Here is a 21891-nt window from a genome sequence, read left to right as displayed (position 1 = left end):
GGGTTTCTACATTAATTTGTTTTGCTATAATGTCTCTCACTTTTATCAATTTATGCATGGGCAACTTAAAAATTAAAAAAATTAACATCTTTTTTGGAGGGGGGGGGGGTGAGAGGCTTGAGTCCACGAAGTCTCATCCTGCTAAACCATAGATGAAGATATGAACGTCTGACTGACATAATCATGATTTATGTTCTGGTACATCAAACCACAAGAGGACAGGGGGCGGATACGAGGCAGGAAGGGTCAATGCAATTAACGTCGCCGTCCCAGACAAGGATCCAAACGTGACCAGTGCAGTTAATCATGCTGGAGAAAATATAAGAAATCTTAGATGTTGGTAGTTGGTGAGACCTTTAAATCCTGTCATGGATTTGAGGGAAAAGATGGCGGGAGGTAAAAAGAAGAAGAAGAAGAACTTAAGAAGAAGAAAAACAAGAAGAAAAACAAGAACAACAAGTACAACAAGAAGAAGAACAACACGAACAAGAACTAGAACAAAAGGCAAAAACAACAGCAACAAAACGAAGAAAAAGAAGAAGTAGAAGAAGAAAAAGAAGAAGAAGAAGAAGAAGAAGAAGAAGAAGAAGAAGAAGAAGAAGAAGAAGAGGAAGAAGAAGAAGAAGAAGAAGAAGAAGAAGAAGAAGAAGAAGAAGAAGAAGAAGAAGAAGAAGAGAAGAAGAAGAAGAAGAAGAAGGAAAGAAATAGAGGCAAATGTCACTATTTACTCAAGTTTACGATCTTTATTCACTTCTCTGTTTTGTGTTTGGGTTAAACGTGTCAATAAAGTTAGAAAAACAGAAAAAAAAGAAAAAAAACAGGCCCCTAACACGTTTATATGCTAAATTATTTGTTAGCATATAGGCTTTTTAATCAAGTCAAATATATTCGCCATTCGAGCTAAACCGTTTCTGAAAAGATTTTTACATTTTTTCTGTTAATTTTGTTGTTGTTGTTGTTGTTGACACGATTTTTTTTTCCCCATCATCATTATTATCCTCATCAACAACATCATCATCATCATCATAACTTTTATTTGTATCACAATTATCTGATTTATTTTGGAAAACTCAGGAATGGGGCGACTGGGATATGGTAATTTTGAAATTCAGAATTTTTAATTCAAGTATACGTAATGAATAATGAAGGAAAGAAAGAAAATAAAATGAATGAATAATCAAATGGTTGGCATACACGCATACATTCCTTCTTTGTTCCCATTTGAGATGAATTATTGATGAAATAAATATCTTCCTATTATTGGTGTTCTTTCGTTGGTTAGTCATATTGAAAGAAGAAGTTCAAAGTTCAAATGATAAACGGGCAAATTTCTTTGAGCATGCACAACTCCGTGGCTTATACGCCCTCTATCGCGATACGTCAGCACAGCTTTTTTTATTCCAAGATGTCAGCGCCCATGTGAAATGTGCGTTTCGTGCTGTTGTTGTGAAATAACGTAGAAAGAGACGAAGTTTGCTCTGGTCTTTTTGTCGAACTACGTGTCCTGAGTGTCTATCATATTGAAAGATGGCAACATCATCGGGAAAGACAAAGAACGTGGGGAAATCGAACCGTCTGAATGATGGGAAAAGGTAAATTTAGTGTGGTCCGGCTTTCACTTTCAGTTTCACTCATGACTTCATGTAATGTCCCCACATGCTTATTTTGTTGTCAGCATTTGTTAGTATTATGGCCCACTCAGAATGAAGCAGTCCTCACACATAGCTGCATCACTCCAGCAAAGCATAGAGAGTCAATGCTACAGCGTATTGACCTTTAGCACTGCATCTATGCTGTGAGGCTGGGACCTAGAAGTCTATACACAAATATACACACCACACAAAACTGCATAGACTGTACACAATCATGTCGATGCAGCTGTAAGCAAAGTTTGACACTAGACTTACAATTTTAATTTTTAAATTATTCTTTTTAACATCAGTAAGTTGAAAAAAATGTATTTTACTGCTATTTAGGTGTCATCAATTGTCACTAAAGTACCGATTTTTAGTGAAATTAGTTGAGTTTTGTACAGTGGTGTTTGAAATGTTGAGAATCAAAAGCATAGCTTTTACTACACAGCCAGGATAGTGATGCTCCTATGTGTGAGCTGCATTACTATCCTGGCTGTGTATTAAAAGCTGTGCTTTAGATTCTCAACATTTCAAACTCCAGTGACACCACTGTACACAACTCAACTGATTTCACTTTAAGTTTAGTGACGATTGATGACACCTAATTTCCATAAATAGACTAGCAGTAAAATACAATTTTTTCAACTTTTCAACACGATAGTTAGTTTCCCGCTACATTTTTCCAGCTCATAAATAGCACTATACATTGGCGAGAACTTGGAATATGACTTTATTTCTAATTGAAAAGATACGAGAGTGATCTAAGATCATTTAAACAATTTTATATGATTATTTTACTTTGCAGGAAAGAGGAACTGCTGGTAGGGGCAAGGAAAAGGGTTGAGTGTGAGAAAAAGGCAATGAAGATTGTGGAGCGTCTTCTAGAAGAGTCCATCTCCGAATCGTTCTTTGAGGATTGCGTAAGTAGTATGACCATCACAGTTACTAAGAGCAAATACAGATAAGGATGACTTGATTACACTGATCAAAGTAACTTTAGTCCAACCCGACTAAATGACCACCTGTATAGAAAGACCACCAGTCTATTCTTAAAGATAACCAGTTTTGCTTGCGTTGATCCATGTCTCTTAGTATAATCTGTATAAATTGTATAAAAATTACCAGTTGCTTTTCTTGTTTCCCTTGATTTGTCTTTATAATATATTTAACAACTATTTTTCGAAGGAAATAAAGTGATTGTCATAGGCATAAACCTTGAACTGCTTGAAAAAGTTATTTTTTTCTTCATTTTTACAGATGCTGTGGACCAGCTAGAGCCATCAGTAAGATGAGAAATGACCTTCAAATGAAATGCATATTATAAATAGTTTTGATCTATCATGTACAAATTGTCAACTATGCAACATATCTTGCAAGTAATGTCCTCTCCCATTTGGTCTGTACCCCCCCCTTAAATATTAATCTTCTCCTTAATCAAACTTTTCCCATATAACCATTGCACAGTATACGTTCTTACCCAACCTGTGTATGTACAAATATTGATCCTTCATCAGCAACTAAGAATTAGGAGGTCACAAACTCACACTTTCACTACTAGTCTGTTTCCCTCATTTTTCTAATATAAAAATAAGAGAAGTAAATATCAGGATGGACTTCCCCTTTAAACATTTGTAATGTTTTATGCTTCTCACTGTGTTGTGTCTTGCAGGGTAAGTACATCACCAGTAACCAGTTTGAAGATGTAGCTGTGGAGAGGGCCATAGAGAAGCTGTGTGGGTATCCCCTGTGCACCAACAAACTCACCAGCATCCCAAGACAACAATACCATATCTCACTCAAGAGCAAGAAGGTCTTTGACATCACAGAACGGAAGGTAGGCATAACCTTTGGTTCAGATGGTTGTATAAATCTGAAATCATTCATCAAAGTTGATCTCCAATATTGGTTACCGATTACTGAACAATTCAATGTGTAATGTTTATCTAAATCTTTGTATATTTTCAAGCTAAATCATTGGTATATTTCACCCTGGTACCAATTCCACATTCGTGGTTTTAAAATTACATTTTCTTGTAATGATTTTCATATGTCTGATTGTTTTTTTACCAGAAATCCATTTTAATTTTTTAGAGCTGTTCTGAAGGTTTTCAGAAAAACATTGCTCTCTTATCCTGCATATATTGACTAAAATGTTACAGTGTATTATATAGTACAGAATTCATTTGAAACAATAATGATAATAAATAATATGTAATTTGTTAGATTCATAAGGTACTGAGAGACAAAAATCTGATGTCGTCTAGACAACAAATATTATCACGGAAGAAAATAGTCTTTAAAAGACCTCATAATGATGTCGTAATAACGTCATCCATATGACAAAAAATAAATGATAAATAATAGTCTTTGAAAGACGTCATATGACCTCGTCCACTCAACAAAAATGATTACAGAAGAAATGAAAATCTATAAAATAAGACATAATGAGATGTTAAGGACGGGACAAATGGCAAGGGGGGACCCTTGCATTCTGTGTCGTCCTTAACATGTCTATTACATTGGCAAAAAAAAAAATCAACAACTATTTGTCATTAATGTTTGTCGTATGGACGACGTTATTACGAAGACATCATGACATCTTTTAAAGACTTTGATTTCTTCCGTTATCAATTTTGTTGTGTGGACGAGGTCATCAGGCAAAACTGTTAAACAGGATTTTAGATGTTCAGTGGCGCTAAGGCAATTGCCAAATACGTTAGCCCAAGTGAAAACTGTAAAGTCCCAACTTTTGCTCCCTCTCTCTCTCTCTGTGCTCTACTTGAAATAGAACTTTTGTAGTCAGAGATGTTTCCAGGCTCACGCATATTATCAGACTCAACTCAGCGATGAACCTGTCTGGGCAAGGGAGCATAAAAAGTAAGAGAGCTTTGTGTTTTGTGGAAAGTAGAAGTAGAAGTAGAAGTGTCGTGGTGGAGTGGTCTAAACACTTGACTTGCAATTCAAAGGTCGTGGTTCGATCCCCGATACGGCACTAATGTCCTTTGGCCAGGCATTAATCTTCATTTGCCACACTCGACCAGGTGAGGTAAATGGGTACCTGGCAGGAAATTAATTCCTTGAAATGCTAGAGTGCTGTAATTGCAGCTAGGCTTAAAGCCGGGGTAATAATACATGCGCCTCGGAATAGAATTTCTAGGTAGACGACGCTATAGAAATACCTATAATTATTATTATTATTAAAGTCGTGGGAATGGATAAAAGAATCTTCCAAAGTCATAGAAAGTCATGACAATTGATTATGGGTATGGGCAGTGTTTGGTTATGGCAGACTTCCAGTTTGGACTGACCATGGGCATTGTAGCATTCATATCATCAATCATTCATATTCTCATTTAATGTCATAACTGACTGTTTTATTGTGGTATTGGAAAGCAGCTTGGATGCCACAACCCATACCAAAATGATACTCATCTGATCATGGAAAGAGGCAAAAAAGGGCCATGGAAAGTCAGGATAAGTTATGGAATTTGGTTCTCAAATTTCTGTGGGAAATGTATAGCAACATGTATAGAGACATACTGAAATGTGAAGCATTTTACAATTACATCATATGAAAATGGGTTCAGTTCTGACTCTTATAAAAAACGTTAATTTTCACGGAATTAAAAACGATGACAACTGACTGCTCAAGACTCCTTGTGAATAATATCTGGCAATTTGTTGCATTTTATTTCCTACTTTGTTGATGATTACTAGTTAAAGTAAACCTGGCCAACTCACCGAATGATAAACAAACTGAATGACGTGAACAGTTTTCTTCAAAATTTACCATTATTACCAAATCTCAAGATTATTTTTTGTTGATGTAATATTTTAATCTTGTATTCCCAGCATACCTCCTATAAAGCTGTTTGAGAATGATGCCAGCGCAGCCACCAATGCACCTCTGAAGCATCCACATGAAATCCCATTGAAGCACAAGATCACAATGCCAGATGTGGACACTGTCTCAGAGCGCACAGCAGAGGGCGCTGGTGAAGGAGAGAAAGGACTGCATTTGGGGGTTTCTGGATTGAGTTTGGACAGGTCAAATGAAGGGGTGGATGGTGGGAGGAAAGATAAGGATAAGAGAAGAGAAGAGATGCTCAGGAGGGTTGCAGAGTCTGTGGAAAGACCTGCAAGGGATGGACAGAGAGAGGAAGTGCAAAGTTCTGGGAGTCATGTGGAAGGCTCCAGTTATGCTGTTGAACCCTCTTCAAGTGTTACTGTTGGTCAGGAAGACATGAAGCATACAGTTACTCCAGAGGAACTGCATCTGTCCAACCAGGTCAAACCAGTTCAGACCTGTTCTGCCAGTAATATTGTCAATGAGCGCCTTGTAATGCCAAACAATGGGAATACAGATGGAGACTGGAAGGATGAACCAAACCAGATAAATCCAGTTCAGATTGGATCAGAAGAGAGTAAGGACACAGATGTTGCTTTAGGAGAATCAGGGAGGAAAGATAATGTGGGTGATTTAACTGCGCAACCAGATGATCATGGTGTTACAGTAAAAAAAGAGGAAGCTGATGAAATTCAGCAAGAGAAGACAGTTTCCTCCACAGATACAAGAACAAGTAAGGAGAAGAAAAAAACAAAGAAGAAAAAGAAGAAAGTTCCTGTAGCTGAAAACACAATGCTTGTAATTCTGCAACACATCCAACAGTGCCTCATGGAATGGAGAACGGTTGAAACATTGAGATACATCTATGGTAGGAGTTCATCTCAGTCTGGGAATCAAGGTTGCATTGATGAACCAGTCCCTGACACAGTGCCTGAAACAGACCCTAACCTAGAGCGCAAGAAGATGGCTCTCAAGGAGTTTGAGAAGCGGGCAGGGGATCGTCTTGACCGGGAAGAAATAAAAGAGGGCGCCTTTCCTGCACCATCCAAACCACTGCCAGACTTTGAAAGTCTGCGCAGGGAGGAAGAGGAGAAGTATGCCTTGAAAGTGAAGGAGTACTTTATGGGAAGGGAGATGAAGACTCCTTCCAAACCTGCAACGGAAGAAAAAGAAGAAGAGCCAAACAAGGTATGTCATTCATCCTTTACCTTTACCTCTTTACCGCTCGCATGAGAAATACACAGATGATTGCAAGCTCTTAGTCACCTCATCTACCTTGTTTGTGTTTTTGATTCCTACTAATTGCACTTTTAAGATGTTTGTACAGAGCGTTTTCTTCTTCATATATTATCTGTCATATGAGCAGAGTTACAAGAAATATGGATCTATGGAATTTTCCACAAAATTCTTTACCTGTTTCCTGCAAGTACTAAAAATGCAAGAATACTGAACATCCAAAGAAATATTAGAGGGCGACTCTTTATTTTCTTACATAAATAGAATTGAACACAATTCACCTTTATTAATCTTTCTCATTACATCTTTATATGTACATGTATACATACATATTTACAATACGTACAATTTAATAACCAAACTAATGCAATTATACTGTATGATGTTTTGGAAAGTCTAAACATTTTTTTGGTGTCTATCGTGTGAAGCCTCCAACGAATTGGTCTAGAATTCTATAATTGTCTCATATACATGTACTCTTCCAGTTTTAAATATCAAGGCGAACCATGAAGAAAAAAATGAACCAAGATAAAAACTACTATAAGATCTTAATTGTACTGTACTGGTAACTGATAAATTTATCTTTGTATATCATGTTACAGCTTGTAGAGAATACCGTCGACAGGACAGGAGGTCTCCCTCCTGTGGATTCAAGAGCACAGGTTACCATTAGACGCAGGATCTTACTGGACAAGCTAACTCAAATGTAAGCATTCGTTCATGTGAACCTCTCAATCTTGTGTGCCCAATATTTTTCATATTTTTCTACTTGCTTTTGTTGGGGGGGGGGGGGTGTTGTATTGAAAGGATAGAGAAATGGTGTAGAAAAATAATGATATATCACTTTTAACAAATGTTTATCTGTGACAGTTTTAATATGTAGGGTTCAGACAACTTCCTCAGATGTGATAGACTGAGACTATCTGCCAATTTTCCAATTACCAAAAGATGCCAATTTGGCAATTGCTCTGTCGTAAATGTTAGACGACTGGTATATGCACTCCTGTCTCAGTTCATATTCAGTGGTAGAGCAGTGGTCTCCGAACTGGGAGGTCCTGAGTCCAAAACCAAGTTAATGTGCTAGGGCACTTTGGTAAGGCCTTTATCCTTATTACCACATCCCTGGGAGAGGACTAAAAGCTGTTGGTCCCCTGGTTGTTTACATCCAAGCATGCAAATAACAAACTATCAGACACTATAAGGCCTTTGAAAAAAAGATGTTGTATTGCCCTTTGCGACCAACCCAAACTTTTTGAAATCTACCGTCGGCTTTTTAAAAAAGTCTCTTTTTTTACTGTTTTTTTTAGAGAAAAAAATATTAGAGCATGCAAAACTGAGAAATATCAGATCAAAGACGGAGAAAGAAAGAAAAAAAACTCTGACTGACCGACCGACCGACCCAGGTTTTGGCACCTAAATGGCAATACAACATCTATTTTTTGTTGGGCCTTATGCATAATTCCCTTTCAATATATACATGTAGTATGTGATCATAAATACAAATTTGTTGCATTTGGCAGCTTGCCAGGCATTGCGGTCTCTCTCCAGCTCTCTGTCCATGAGGTCAGTCCGATGATGACCGATCTTGTAAGAACATTCCATCCCGGCAGTCATAACATCGTCTTCAAACCCCTGGCTTGGAATCTAATGACTCTCATCCTCATTCATATGTAAGTACACACACCTCAGTATTTCTGTTTAAAGGCACATAGTCATTGGTTCTCATGGTAACTTGAAATCATTTCGGTGTCAAGTAATAGTAATAGTAATAATAATAATGATAATATTCGGTTCTTGTATAGCGCATATCACATTTTAACGTCTCTATGCACTTCCAAATTTGGAAACTGTTACTCCGGCTTTAGCCTAGCTGCCATTGTGGCGCTCTGGCATTTCGAGGAATGAGTAGTAGTAGTAGTACATGTATATTTACTACTAGAAGTAGTAGTAGCAGCATTTATTGGATAACTTGTCTAGCACAAGCCAAACTTCACTGAGAGTGGACTTCACTTTCACTGACCGGTCTTACATAATGGACACATCCTCCAGGGTGTAAAGGACCTGTAAAGAAAGCTCATCATCATAGATATCTCTCACTAAAAAGCTCTCCCGGTATTATAGGCAAATTCCATATCACATTGCTTATGAATTTACTTACAAGTTTAACTTTGTAATTGCCTGAAGGTTTACATGGAGTGTAGTTGGTTTTGGCTTTTTCTGAAGCCTACAGAATGTAGAAATTAATTCCAATGCACAGAATGGTATATAATTAAAAAACAACATCATATATGGTTGGATCCTTGCTATTTGATGAATATGGTTGATTACTTACAAGCATATACATGCATATGCTTCCATAGCAGTCAGCTAAAACAAACAAACTAAACCAAACCAAACCAACTCAAAGTCTGTGATTGTGGAAGTGCTTGGCAGGTGAATAGCGCCATCTTATGACTAGCTACTTATGACATGATAAATCTAATTGAATGAGCCTTACACCAAGAATTTTAGTTATTTAGAAATGAATGAATAACTTCTTCACCTGTAACCTTTAGCCTTTCCATAAATCATGCAAGATCAGACAAAAATGTGTGTATTTCTGTCAATCAGCTATTTCAATTTCTGCATTTTAGTAATAGGTTGTAGATGTGTGGGACAAGTATTGGTATTAAGTCTGTCCTGTCAACAAAAAAAATGTTCAGTTACAGAGTAGTGAATAGCACCCTCTATTGGTAGAGAGACTACAGTATGGTTCATCTCTCTCTCTCTGTCTTTGTGACACATTGCATCTCGTTATGTCTAATGACTTGTGAGTGATCAATTGCACAGTGTCAGTGCTGCCCTCTACTGACCATTCTATGAAATGTTCTGCATTTGTGGTACTATTGAGATAACTAATTCTGTTGGAATTTTCATCACATCATATATTAATAGATTCCTCTGTACTTGAGTTTAAAAACCATACAGATGTTTGTCTTAAAACTCACATTTGGAGTAGGTAGAAGTAGTGATGTAAATGATGTAACATCAGAAATAACTAATTACCATCAATTTTTCTTTAATTCTGTACTCTTGAGTCCTGACTGTGAACAAATTCTTGTAAATTTCATTCACAGGGAGATATATTTAAAAGAGTCATATTTTATTCACCAGGAGCATATACTGATGAAAACCATCAAATTACAAGTATTTATTTTAATATTGTTATTGACAGAGTTGTAATTCTTATTACACATGCCATGCTTTTGTATGGAGAAGAGACCAACTATTTTTTTAATGATCTTATTTTTGAAATAAAATATGTCTTTTAAAAAAGCCATCTAGATATTCTATGATTCTTCCTCATTTATATTAATCTATCATATCATGGATTCCACATTCTTTCTTAGATATTAAATCCTTTCTCGGTTAGCTTACTGTTAAATAAGTAACTTACTCGTATACTTTAACACAGACTCAATGCCCTCCTGGCACTCAACAGACGATATAATCTGTTTGGAACCAGAAGGACCTTACTCATATACTGTAACACAGACTCAATGCCCTCCTGGCACACTCAACAGACGATATAATCTGTTTGGAACCAGAAGGGCCTTATTCATATACTTTAACACAGACTCAATGCCCTCCTGGCACACTCAACAGACGATATAATCTGTTTGGAACCAGAAGGACCTTACTCATATACTTTAACACAGACTCAATGCCCTCCTGGCTCTCAACAGACGATATAATCTGTTTGGAACTAGAAGGGCCTTACTCATATACTTTAACACAGACTCAATGCCCTCCTGGCACACTCAACAGACGATATAATCTGTTTGGAACCAGAAGGACCTTACTCATATACTTTAACACAGACTCAATGCCCTCCTGGCTCTCAACAGACGATATAATCTGTTTGGAACCAGAAGGACCTTACTCATATACTTTAACACAGACTCAATGCCCTCCTGGCTCTCAACAGACGATATAATCTGTTTGGAACCAGAAGGGCCTTATTCATATACTTTAACACAGACTCAATGCCCTCCTGGCACACTCAACAGACGATATAATCTGTTTGGAACCAGAAGGACCTTACTCATATACTTTAACACAGACTCAATGCCCTCCTGGCTCTCAACAGACGATATAATCTGTTTGGAACTAGAAGGGCCTTACTCATATACTTTAACACAGACTCAATGCCCTCCTGGCACACTCAACAGACGATATAATCTGTTTGGAACCAGAAGGACCTTACTCATATACTTTAACACAGACTCAATGCCCTCCTGGCTCTCAACAGACGATATAATCTGTTTGGAACCAGAAGGACCTTACTCATATACTTTAACACAGACTCAATGCCCTCCTGGCTCTCAACAGACGATATAATCTGTTTGGAACCAGAAGGGCCTTATTCATATACTTTAACACAGACTCAATGCCCTCCTGGCACACTCAACAGACGATATAATCTGTTTGGAACCAGAAGGACCTTACTCATATACTTTAACACAGACTCAATGCCCTCCTGGCTCTCAACAGACGATATAATCTGTTTGGAACCAGAAGGACCTTACTCATATACTGTAACACAGACTCAATGCCCTCCTGGCTCTCAACAGATGATATAATCTGTTTGGAACCAGAAGGACCTTATTCATATACTTTAACACAGACTCAATGCCCTCCTGGCACACTTAACAGACGATATAATCTGTTTGGAACCAGAAGGACCTTATTCATATACTTTAACACAGACTCAATGCCCTCCTGGCACACTCAACAGACGATATAATCTGTTTGGAACCAGGAGGGCCTTACTCATATACTTTAACACAGACTCAATGCCCTCCTGGCTCTCAACAGACGATATAATCTGTTTGGAACCAGAAGGACCTTACTCATATACTTTAACACAGACTCAATGCCCTCCTGGCTCTCAACAGACTATATAATCTGTTTGGAACTAGAAGGACCTTACTCATATACTTTAACACAGACTCAATGCCCTCCTGGCTCTCAACAGATGATATAATCTGTTTGGAACCAGAAGGACCTTACTCATATACTTTAACACAGACTCAATGCCCTCCTGGCTCTCAACAGACGATATAATCTGTTTGGAACCAGAAGGGCCTTACTCATATACTTTAACACAGACTCAATGCCCTCCTGGCTCTCAACAGACTATATAATCTGTTTGGAACCAGGAGGACCTTACTCATATACTTTAACACAGACTCAATGCCCTCCTGGCTCTCAACAGACTATATAATCTGTTTGGAACCAGAAGGGCCTTACTCATATACTGTAACACAGACTCAATGCCCTCCTGGCTCTCAACAGATGATATAATCTGTTTGGAACCAGAAGGACCTTATTCATATACTTTAACACAGACTCAATGCCCTCCTGGCTCTCAACAGACCATATAATCTGTTTTGAACCAGATAGGCATTGCTTGTATACTTTTATAAAGACTTAATGCTCTTCTGGCCCTCAACAGATGATATTATCCTCCAAAAACCTGACTCGTTTGAATTCACTGTACTTTACCATATGGTCATTTTCACAGTAAAGGGTGTAACTTTTCTCAAACAGGGTCAAAATTTCAAAATATGTTTTCATAATCATTTCTACTAAAATTAGTACTATAAGTGTCTAAATTATGGATTTTTTTTGGTTCTGGAGCTTAAACTACATGAGAAACCTGGAAAAATAATGAACAACTGTGACAAATATGATAAATTTGAACAAAAACAACATTTTAATTCTATCAACTTAAATGACAACATTTGTTCTCCAAACATAATTCAATTGCAATTTTTCATTTGCTATTCTAATGTACTTAAAGGCTTATAAAGCTTTTTGGGTCAAACTTATTTGGTCTTTAAAAAAATTCAATGCGTTTGTCAAATTCAAGATAAAATATGACTTTGACATTTAATTTTCAAATTTACCTATCTTCCAAGAGGGGGAGCAAAATAAAAATTACTCTACAAATACCATTCAGTGAGGGCTAATTACCATGCAAATTCCAAAGAAATCGCATTTCAAATGAGGAAGTTGAAAATTTCTTATGTGTGTGTTTCGGAGGCTTCAGGTTAACAAAATGCCTGTTTCGGAGGCTTCAATCATGTTAACATAAAATATTGTCCATTACTTAGGTAACATATTAAGAAAAATTCAACTTAAAACTGTTAATGATATGGTAAATTACTAATATAACACCTAAAACATTTGTTTAGAGAGTAAAAATACTTGTTAATATAAAGTACGGTACATGTATGTTACAAATTATCTTTACTTAATACGATGAGTTTTATGTTCAGTACACAAACATTGCAAAGTCACTTAATAGAATCCATGAGGATTTCAAATCTGTGCTGATACTCAGGGAATATATTGTCAAGTATGTAATTTCCAAGGAAATCACTTTTCTCATATCAAAGTTGAAACATTCAGGAAACATATACATGTACATGTATAGGATCAGTTCAAAGAAGTGTTTCGGAGGCTTCAAACATGTTAACACACTATATTGTCAACTACAAAGGCAATATACAAAGCGAAATTTAACCTTACTTTTGAAGGTTTGATGAAATCTTGAACTGTAAGTAAAGTACTTAAAATAATTGTTCACATAGAAACCATTTATGTTAATTCATAGCAATGTACCACTACCCTTCACTTGCGTCTTTGTCATCATTTATTCTTAGTGCAAAGAATTAAATTTCCGCACAGTGGCTTCCACGAACTTGTTTGTTATGTGTTTACATTTACACAGACATTCATATATTTGAAACCAATAGCATGGTAAGTATTTACAGGTTTTTGTCCTGGAACACAATTGTGATCTACTTCTTATTTCAAAGAAATTTATCTGCCAACATGTCCAGTTCTCCTTCTTAAAAATTATAAAGGTAAGCTCTGCCTGCTGGGGTAGGGGTCCTGGTTGGTAGAGTCATCTTCTGTATTACCGGTTCATCTTTTTTAGGCTGATGGGCTTCACAGTCCTCTGTAAATTCATACAGACCATTGCTGTTCTGGCGCATGAATTTGACTTTGACATTGTCATCAATCAAAGCCTTTACCTACAGTGTAGTAGCAAAATAAGAATATAGTAAATACAAACTTTCATTAAAACACAGATAAACAGCTTTCAGAATCCATTTCACTTCCTTGAAATATCTCACAGTCCCTTATTTTAATTCACCCTGTTAACTTTGTTCAGTACCACAACACCTGCTCATATACATTTTAGAAAAATCTTTTTGTCTAAGTATTTCTCAAATAAAGAAAGTTGATCCTGTTAAATGTTTTTTTAATAATCTGAGATCTAACATGGGTAATACTTACAGGAGCCGTGAAAACCACCCCACTTGTAATCCTGCTGCTAGATGAAGGTGCATCAAAATATATGGCAACATAATCGCTCACATTTGATGCTGCAATTGGAGAAGAAAATAGGAAATTAGCAGTTTGTACTGCACAGAACAATGTTCATACATATATCTGAGCTTGGACACTAAAAAACAATAAATTTGTTTGATTTTAAAAGTACATCTTGAACGTATATTTGCATAGTGCATCACATAATATTTTATTATTTATCCATGTGTTTTTTAAGAACTAGTTCAGTAGTCTATATGGGCACCATCACTAAGGATGCTTAATGTGTACATTGCACAAATCTTAATTACTAATTACTAATTAATGACAGACTTGTTTTAATCTGTTTTGCCCATGGATTTGCAGGAATAACCTGTTCAAAATTGTAATATGTACAAGGATTTCATTCATTGTTACTGGTTTACCATTGTGCATAGCCATAGACCTGTATATTGTACACACATGTATATCAGAAGTCTAATTTAAACATTTGGTACTGAGGCAAACCTTAAAAGTCAGGTGACATCCAAATATAAATTGATTCATGTTTATGTGCAGGGCTGCATACAGCTCATAATTTGTTATAAATATATTTCATAGATTTTAAAATATTTTACAATAATTTTCTTAGACCTGCTAAGCTCCACCTAAATAAATATTCCAGATCTCATTCATCTATCTGTTAATCATTAGTGAGCTAACAAGAGAAATTGGTATGTAACTTTCTCCAGCTCAGCACATGCTCACAAATACCTCCACATTACCTTTCTTTTCCTGGTGATGCTACACCACTTCTGACATAGCAACTCATATGTTGGTATTGTATGGTCTATTGTAAACAAGTGATTAGCTCTGGTTAAGCTATTATACATACCACTGTCTCTTGTTAGCTCACTAATGATTTACAGATGATGTCACAAAATGAATGAGATTTGGAGCATTTTTTTTTAGGCTGCACATCAACAGGAATCAAACTATATTTGGATGTCACCCGACCTTTACAACAACAAAAAATGAGTATGATAAAGGTACATGTACAATGTACAATACAGATCTTAACTAGGCCTCACTATATTTTTAGTGACAAATCTAAACTTAAAAAACTTTCACACATCAGTTCCATTACAATGACACATTAAAAAAAGTACAAGTAAAGAAATTAAAGGACACAATATACAGTTCTTACCTCTATATTCTTGTGCATAACAGTAAGGAAATGAGAGAACTGTCTGCAGTGTTCATGCCTGTCTGGAAGAGATGCTAACTACATGTAGTATCAGATGTTGCTAGCACATGTTGCTGTAACCTTGTCAATATCTTCAAGATCTTCATGGTCTATTAATTCGAGTCCTGCCGCGGCACTAATGTCCTTTGGCAAGACATTAATCTACATTTGCCACACTTGACCCAGGTGAGGTAAATTGGCTACCTGGCAGGAATTAATTCCTTGAAATGCTTAAGCGCCGTAATGGAAGCCATGCTAAAGCCGGGGTAATAATTTTCAAATTTGGAAGCGCATAGAGACGTTCAATATGTGCTATAAAAGAACCGAATATTATTATTATTATGCCATTGTCTTAAAAGGGGTTGTACACACTGCTTCCCTAACAATTCTAGAGGGTTCTTTACCCACCAAATTTCTCTCCTACTGAACGGTTTTTGGATGGCATGGCCTATGCCATTTGATCCTAAGGGGTTGGCAAAGAGCATAATACATGTGGTTAACACCAAATGAAGCCTCCGAAACAAATTGGATAAATGTTAAGGATGTCTTATAATTTGGGAAAATATAGTGATTCATTTTGATATTTTATATATTAAAATATTCATTAAACTTGGAAGATTTATATGTATCAACTTTTTTTATTATTTGGTAAATGATTCTTACATTATCAAGGTTTGAAACGGGTGAATACTCCTAGCACTGGTGTAAAATTTCTTTCTGAAATGCTGACTATTGTAAATCGTTAAAAATATAAAAATCCAATAACATCTAACACATTCCTGTACTTTATTAGACCAAAACCAAACATAAAATAGGAAAACTGTAAACATTCCCCTATCTATAAAATCACAATAGCAAAAAATATGGTGTTAACTACAGTTTGAAGCCTCCGAAACAAGTTTTTTTGGTTATTAGTAAGTCTTGAAAAAAATTAACTGGATATCTATTTACTTTCAACTTCAAGGGAGCCTGCACATCCTAACATATGATTGCCATGCAGATTTAACATGAAACACATCGGTCTAGGTATTTAAAAAATGAAAAATAATCTTTTTGCTGTTTCGGAGGCTTCAAGTGTTTCGGAGGCTTCAAGTGCTAACGGAAAGTTTGTAATGTCTATTATTTTCTAATAGTTGGGAATATCTAAGCTGTTTATTGACAAGTGACTTAGGGGTCCTTATGCTACATTTTGATATAATGATTGGATAAATTCCTACATTCATATTTGTACAAGCTGTCCGAATAGTTTGTTTCGGAGGCTTCAAATCAGCTAACGGAAAATTGGGTCGACTCAGTCAAACTTTTAAAAAATTCTTACAAGCAACATGCTCAGAAAAATTTTGTCATTAGTTGGAAGTATAGATATCAAGTGTTATATCAAGAACAAAAGAAATGATAGAAAGCACTTTTCAAACCAGAGCTCTTCACATGAAGTTTGTTAACTATTGTTAACGGAAAATGAAGTCTCCGAAACGACAAATTACAACACTCTGTTCTCAAAAATAGATGAGCCGTTACAGTTTAAACTTCTTTGGCACTTTTCATTGAACATCTAACTTCACATTCTGCATAACAAAAACAATCCTCACTGTTCCTGAAAAAAATGCAGGGCTTTACAAAAATGTCTATGTATTTTGTGTACACCAAAAGGGTCACATTTAGGGTACTTATGTGCCTGCCAAAATTTAACGAAGTAATCCCTGAAGATGTCTATGCTACCCAAGGTAGCACCCAAGTAGGTTAGTCATATGCCAAAATATCTTTGAATTCTGTAGCTTTATGAGATCACTAGAGATAAAAATGTTCAAATTTCAGAGTTACACCCTTTACTGTGAAAATGACCATATCTATAAACCAATCTCATCTACTGAAGTATGTATAACCTTGATTGGGGAGTGAATCGGAAACAATTATCATTACAATCAAATCATCAATCCATTTTCATACTAATTAAAATAATGGGTGGGTGAACGGCGAATCCGTACCGCCATATTGCACACAGGCGCAACTCCCTTTCACTTAATTGCCCCTCTGTTGTTAATTTCTATTGTTTTTATCACCGTTCACGTCTAGATGTATTTGTCGGCGCTGCAAATAGTAGTGGAGGATCGAAATTGCCATGTACAGTGTAGCAAGGCTAAGCACATTATCATGTCTCATTTGTGTCAAATATTAATGTACTTCAATTTGAGTTCTGGAATTATGTTTGATTTGGAAAGATAAGCTGTATTTTATGATCATTGCTTCCAAGTTTATAGCCATCTTCACGTATCAAAATTTCCTATATTACTGATTGCTAATTTGTTGTCTAGACTGGTGCCATTTATCTTTCTTCTTGTTCATTTTTATGCACTAGTTGAGCAACTGGTGATAAAATTCATCATTAACTTCTCTACTCTCTTGACAATTATTGCTTTTAATGTCCATTGTTCAAAAGGGAAAAAAGTATATGTGTAATGAGAGAGAACTAAAGAGCAGCAAATGAATGAGGGAATCATCATAGTGAATATTAATGGTACCGGTATATGAAAAATGACAAATGGAAGAAAATAGTACCACGAGTCGAGCTTTTGACAAAGGAGGTCAATAGCCTGAATTAAGAAGTTTATTTCATACCGGTATGTGTTTCATTACACAGAGAATTGTTTCTATTCTGTTTAATAAAAAGGATGATAACATCATGTTTTTGTATAGCATCCTTTTGCTCGACGTCAATCTACATTTGCCAGTCTTCACTTAAATGGATACTTGGTAGGATGCGAAAGTCAATGTAGTTTTCTCAGCATTGTGAGCTTCTGTAAAATGATGCCTGGTTGGAACACTCCCCAAGGGGCGGAGAATGTGTATACATTGTGTGCGGGCAGGCCTGAATCTGATGACCGGGGTAATAACTTATCTGTATAGCGTTTAGGATAGCCTTGACTGGAACATCATACGGAGGAAAGCTGAGAACCGCGAGGAATGGAGGAAGCTGGTTGTAAAATCTACAGTGGTGCCCCAACGGTCAGCCAGACTACAGGACAGAAGATGAGATGATGATGATAGCGTTTAGACACATCATTGATGTAGTAAGCGTTGTGTAAAAGTGGAATTTTACTATTATTATCACAGTATAATATGACTACCCTGTGCACTTCCAAAGAGCTTTGTAAATGGTTTCCCTCAGCTTTAGCCCTTGTAATCATTATCAGCAAAGAGTACATTTCAAGGAATATTTCTACCAGGTTTCCACTTACCACACCTGGGTCAAGAGTGGCATATGTAGATTGATGTCTAGACACTTGAACCCGGGACCTTCGTATCCCTAGCCAAGTGTTTAAACCACAAAACCACAAGACCTCTACGTTTTACCCGATTTCAGTTGCCTATGGTTTAAATTCCTCCTCATCACACCAGCTTAGTTAGGTGGGACCTGGGATGTAAATCTATTATTTATTTCCTTGATAGCTAATTAATTGCTTGGTGTTGTTGCACTTCATGCTTTCCCAGAGTAGAGCCCGCTTCCCTTTTCTGCACCGTTGCTCCAAGGCCGTTGAGATACATTGCATTTTAATAGTGTAATATTTCTGAGTAATTCCTTCTCCGATTGTTCAGGTTTTAACTCTTGTAAGGGAATCGTTTGAAGCCGTTTTTTCGCTTTCAATTACTTTCTTTCATGCGGTGATGGACCAATCAGTGTAGATTGAGATTGGAATGGTACTTATTGCTATGCCTTTGGTATGTTAACCTGACCGATACCATTGAATAAATAGCTTGCTATATGTACGCTGTTTCCTTTTAAGTTGATTAGCACTGGATAAGAATTTAATTCCATCATGGCATTTTGATATGTGGTTTTCTGTAAATGCAAACACTGGGTAAATACACAACACTATTTTAAGTTGATGACAGTGACAATGATACTATCATTGATATTACAAAATTTCATTTTTTTTAAATGATCGCAATTATTATGAATTATTGAATAAATAACTGTTTTCCTCAAAGATATTGTGTGAGAGAATAATATTCAATATCATCATGGTACAAATCATCTGTATGGAGCCAGAAATGTGTTAACCTTTTGCGTACAGGAATCGGGTGGCTAGGTATTAAGCCTATGGAAAGGAATAAATTCAGTAGTCAATGTGTTAACTCTGTGTAAAATAAAAGAAGTTAACACCCGTTTGGCTCTAAATGGACAAAACATTTATTTCAGGATCTACCTTAAAAGTCTTCATATGTTTGTTTGCAAGATCCCATTCAACACCTGGTTGGGTTTTGACTTCACACTTCTCAGCTCTTTAATCCATACAGCAAGACTCTACACCGGTGTGTACTATATTATCATGCATTTTCTTCTCTTGCCCCAGAACTCTGCAGCAATCTTCCCATCTACGTCCAAGAAACCCTTCTCCATAGACACTTTCAAAAAACATCTTAAAAGCGTATATTTTGGCAATCTTAGCAGTGGTAGTAGTAGTAATAGTAGTAGTGGTAGTAGTAGTGGTGGTAGTGGTAGTAGTAATAATAGTAGTAGTGGTAGTAGTAGTGGTGGTAGTGGTAGTAGTAATAACTAGCAGGACCCGTGGAAAATCCACGGGATTCTAGGGGAGGGGGCCAAATTGATAGATAGATAGAGGCCTATGTGCTATCCAAAAAAAAATTAGATTATCTTTATATAGAGAATTTTTATAATATATGCTGTTTGACCATGAATGGCGCCTCGTAAAACAAACTATGTCAGATAGGATCTCGATAATTACGATTTATTTGCATTATTATTGTTGTGATTTCAATGTAGTTTCATGAAAAGACTACATATGCAGAGGCTTGGATTATGATTATGTTGGCATTGTTCACAAAATGTGTACAATTATTTTCAAAGTAAAGATTTTACGCGAAAAATCGGACGGTTTGTGCACAAATTGACTCGACTGTGTGTGGGACTGTGAGCGTAGAATCCAGTGAAAGATTTTTTTTTTTCGTGTACTCGATCTATATCAAATTTTGGGAAAATTTTAGGGGGCTACTTTTTTATCTTTCGGGGGCTCATTTTTCTTGGGCTAATTTTTCATTAATTCATTTAAAGATGCAGTTTGTTTAGTTTAGTAGCGTAGTGTTACGTAAAAAAAGGCGTACTTTCTGCGTCAAGTTTCTACGCCGAAAGTACGCGAAATTTGTTAAACATATTAAATTGTTTGCGTCCATCTTGCGTACTTTTTTGCGTTCCTCAGGGTATGGTAACATAGGCCAGCGTACTCTCAGCTCAGCGTAGTTGGTACGCAACTCTACTATGGACCCCACGCCAATTAGTGATCGACCTGCCAGTGTCACAAATAAGGTATTAAAAATATGCTCATCTGACCGTAATTAAATGCCCAAAACCCCCGAGCTTTCGGGGGTTCAGCCCTTTGTACCCGTGGACACCACGCCTGCACTCAAATCGCTTGGAGTTACCTGACCCCCCCCCCCCATACTTTAAAAATTGATTTGATGCAAGAACTGTATCATACTAAAAGTATTATCATGTTTTTAAACGACCATGACGACCGTCTGATTTTCTTGTGAAAACTTTAATTTGAAAAATGATTATCGAAATTCAGTATACAACTATACATGGCCAGAATAATCACAATCCAAGCCCAGGTTTCATACATCTATTCACAAAACTATATTGAAATCGGGGCAATAATAGCAATTTTCAAAGTGTTGTTTAGACTCTCCTCACACCACGGACAGACCTGGCTACTCCGGTCACCGCTACTCCATGCTCACACACTCAGCTCCGACAGCACCCCCGACAGCAGCGCTCAGCTGCCGTGGCAATACACTGTGGACTCAAGGCAGTTTGCAACTGAACTGTCACGTGAAGGCGTACTATCACAGATCTATTTGCGCTATTCTTGTTGTGATTTCGATGTAGTTTTCATGAAAAGACCAATAAAACAGAAGCTTGGACTATGATTATGTTGGCATAGATCACAGAATTTGTATAATTATTTTCAGAGTAAAGATTTTACGTGAAAATAGGTCCATGGTTTGCGCCAGTTGTCGCAATCGCCTCGACTCGAATCGACTGTAATGTGTGCATGTGTGTGACCTGAGAGCGTGTAATACACGTACACCGTGGGCGCCTGGCCTACAAAGCATATCCTATAGAAAGACGCATAACACGGGTACGCTCAACCCGTTGAGCGTACATATTGGCTACATCCCATCACCTGAGTGAGTCATCTGTTAATGTGTATTTCTCTTACATGCTACAAAGCGTATCCTATAGCAAGAGGTCTAATTCGGGGTACGCCGCACACCCGTTACAATAAGATTTGCTACACCCGTTGACGCGAGTGGATTCTCGTCCATCGTGTGTCTCTTCGTCTCTCTTTCATAATTAGACAGAAGGCGGGTGCACGCCTTGTCGACTCGCTCTCGCGGGTTCGTCGCCTCCTCGCAATCCAAGACGCCCGCCGTGCTCTCGCCCGCCCGTCCTCCCCGGCACCCCGAAACCGCGTTTAACGGCGTGGACGTCGATCGCGGGGTCGACGTGGCACGCGGGTTACGGGAGACAGGCCTCGTGGAATTGT

General features: G+C 37.1%; 1 protein-coding gene across 1 annotated transcript; it reads left to right on the top strand.

The window, feature by feature from the left end:
* Window positions 1-1380: 1380 nt before the first annotated feature.
* LOC763095 (RNA polymerase II subunit B1 CTD phosphatase Rpap2) lies at window positions 1381-8419 on the top strand. Its single transcript, XM_030997492.1, has 7 exons — window positions 1381-1592; window positions 2440-2554; window positions 3304-3468; window positions 4423-4511; window positions 5487-6669; window positions 7320-7423; window positions 8238-8419. The coding sequence occupies exons 1-7, from the start codon at window positions 1528-1530 to the stop codon at window positions 8389-8391; spliced, it is 1875 nt and encodes a 624-aa protein (XP_030853352.1). The 5' UTR covers window positions 1381-1527; the 3' UTR covers window positions 8392-8419.
* Window positions 8420-21891: the final 13472 nt, after the last annotated feature.

The sequence above is a fragment of the Strongylocentrotus purpuratus genome, unplaced genomic scaffold (assembly GCF_000002235.5).
Source record: "Strongylocentrotus purpuratus isolate Spur 01 unplaced genomic scaffold, Spur_5.0 spur5_scaffold_4, whole genome shotgun sequence".
Taxonomy (NCBI): domain Eukaryota; kingdom Metazoa; phylum Echinodermata; class Echinoidea; order Camarodonta; family Strongylocentrotidae; genus Strongylocentrotus; species Strongylocentrotus purpuratus.
The sequence above is the reverse complement of the archived record's forward strand: the minus strand, read 5'-3'. Positions and strand labels throughout refer to the sequence as shown.